General features: G+C 51.8%; 1 protein-coding gene across 1 annotated transcript; it reads left to right on the top strand.

Moving 5' to 3' along the window:
• Nucleotides 1-1,261: 1,261 nt before the first annotated feature.
• LOC311202222 (dnaJ homolog subfamily C member 9-like) lies at nt 1,262-1,933 on the top strand (the record flags this gene model as incomplete). Its single annotated transcript, XM_084276766.1, has 1 exon — nt 1,262-1,933. The coding sequence occupies one exon, from the start codon at nt 1,262-1,264 to the stop codon at nt 1,931-1,933; it is 672 nt and encodes a 223-aa protein (XP_084132892.1).
• Nucleotides 1,934-2,384: the final 451 nt, after the last annotated feature.

Here is a 2,384-nt window from a genome sequence, read left to right as displayed (position 1 = left end):
CGGGGACTCACTCTTGAGCAGCCTGCTCCTCAAGGTCTGCACCCTTCAGAGACACATTACAGGATTTCCTTCAGGGGACAGCATTTCTCTACAAAACCAAAGGCAATTCCAGCTAAAACTTTTATATGACTGTTGAACTTTTGGCATTTCTGCAAGGAGAACCTATCACCCTGACTACACGAGGAAAGCTGTGATGACAACGAGGGGGCTCTTGTTCAGTTCACAAGCTAAAGTTTCTTTGGGAGTGCACCAAGCTAAGCTGCTAAGCTGCATTGTGAAAAGGGCAGAAAACTTGGTGACATATCTTCATGAGACAGGCCTTTTGACGAGGACGACTTCAACCACCTGTCTCTTTACTGGGACACCCCAGGAGCGCAGTGCCAGGGGAGCAGCCCGGCCCTGCTCCAAGCGAGCCCATTGCTCAGCCCAAGGCCTGGCTCCAGGGTGAGGGACCCCACAGGGCCACAAGTATCACCTAACAGTCCAAGCAAGTGCCTCTGCCTGGAATAGGACTCACTGGGGGATGCTGACCACTAGTCTGTCCTGGCTTATTTATGTAATGGTGGTTCTGAGTCCTGCAGCACAGAGATCCAAGTGGCAGCAGCAGGAGAAGGGGCTGCAGTTCCTTGCAGCCCGTGCCATCCCTAAGACACCAGGCCAGCATAGATGACAAGTAGCTTCACTTGTGGGAACCAGGAAAGGCCCCGAGTCTGGGCCACGTACAGGAGAGTCTGGGGAGGTCGGAGCCAAGGGCTGGGCTGGTGGGCAGAAGGCACAGCTACTGGAGAGGCCATAGGCCTGGGGCCCATCTGTGTCTGCACATGATGTAACTGAGAGGACAGGTCATTCAGGGCCAGTTAGTGGCTTGACTGAGCATCTAAGGAGAGGGAGAGGGCTATACAGAACACACGCACGCACACGTGCACACACATGGGATCAAAATGCCAACAAGCAGAGCAGGGCTGTTGTGTACCTCTGGGGAAAGCAGAGCGAACAACAGGCAAACTGGTGCCCAAGAACAAAAAAATACAGACATGCATGTTGCACATACGCACCTCTGTGTGCATTTTCCCTCTAATGGTTTTTCACCCCCCTAGCCAGAGAGGCAACAAACATCATGTCCTTTGTACTGTCCACAAGGTTCAGCCAGACCGAACATGCAGCACTTGGAAATGAGGACATTTTAACTAAGAGACTTTCTAACAGCAGCGGCTGTTGGTGCGCTCTTAGCGGGCGGGGGCGGTGCCGGCGCCGCAGTGGGATGGGGCTGCTGGAGCAGAGCGAGGCTGCCTTCGGCTCCTCGGACCTTTACCGCGTCCTCGGCGTCCGCCGGGAGGCCTCAGCCCAGGAGATCCACCGTGGTTCCCACCGCGCCTCGCTCCGCGTCCACCCTGATCGCGCTGAGCCCGATGCGAAGGAGGAGGTGACGCGGCGGTTCCAGATCCTGGGTGAGGCGTACGCCGTCCTGAGCGACGCGGAGCAGCGTGCGGTGTACGATGAGCAGGGCACGGGGGATGAGGAGGGCAAGGCCCTTCGTGGCGAGCGGGACTGGCAGGAGGACTGGCAGCTGCTCTTCAAGAAGGTCTCTCTGAAAGACACTGAAGACTTTGAAAAGAGCTATAAAAATTCTCAAGAAGAGCTGGCCGGTACTGAAGCAGCGTACGTGGATTTTGAGGGGGACATGGACAGGGTAATGGAGTCTGGGCTGTGCCTGGACTATACAGACGAACCCAGAATATGGAAAATCATAGAAAAGGCCAGCGATTCCGGAGAAGTCCCATCCCACCGAGGCTTTGTAGAAGAGTCGAAGCAGAAAAGGTTCTCAAGAAAACGCTGGGCAGAAAAAGAAGCGAGAGAGGCAGAAAAGATGAAGAACGAAGCGGGCCTCAGTGGAGAAGATGATGTGAAAGCGCTGATTCAAAGCAGAAATTAACATTGAAAAATGGAAACGGAGGGCTTGTTGGCACAACTGGAAGCAAAATACAGCAACAATGCTAAAAAAGGAGGAAAGAAGAAAAAATAATTAATTTTTTTGGGAGCTGGCTGTCTTGTGTGCTGTTTCCTCCACTTGTCAGTAACAGAGTTCCCTTAAGTATCTCCTTCCCTTGTTATTCCTCAAATTCTTCCCTGAAATTCTGTTTTCACTGCCGTGCCTGGGAAACCAGTGCTTATCCTGATTTCCTTAGACAACTAATGCCTTGTGCTCTCTATCCGCAGTACCTCATGTGATCCCATGATGCGAAAAGCCCCATGACATTTGCAGTGCTTCCTGATGTTCATTATCAGTTATTTAACATTATTTGAATTGCTTGTTGTATGCTATATAACAAAATATTATCGATTCCCCATTATTTTTCAGTCTTTATTCTTGCTTGTAGTGTTTT

Source organism: Gallinula chloropus (assembly GCF_964237585.1).
Source record: "Gallinula chloropus genome assembly, chromosome: 29".
NCBI lineage: Eukaryota > Metazoa > Chordata > Aves > Gruiformes > Rallidae > Gallinula > Gallinula chloropus.
Note: the sequence above shows the minus strand (reverse complement) of the source record. Positions and strands in the feature narration are given on the sequence as shown.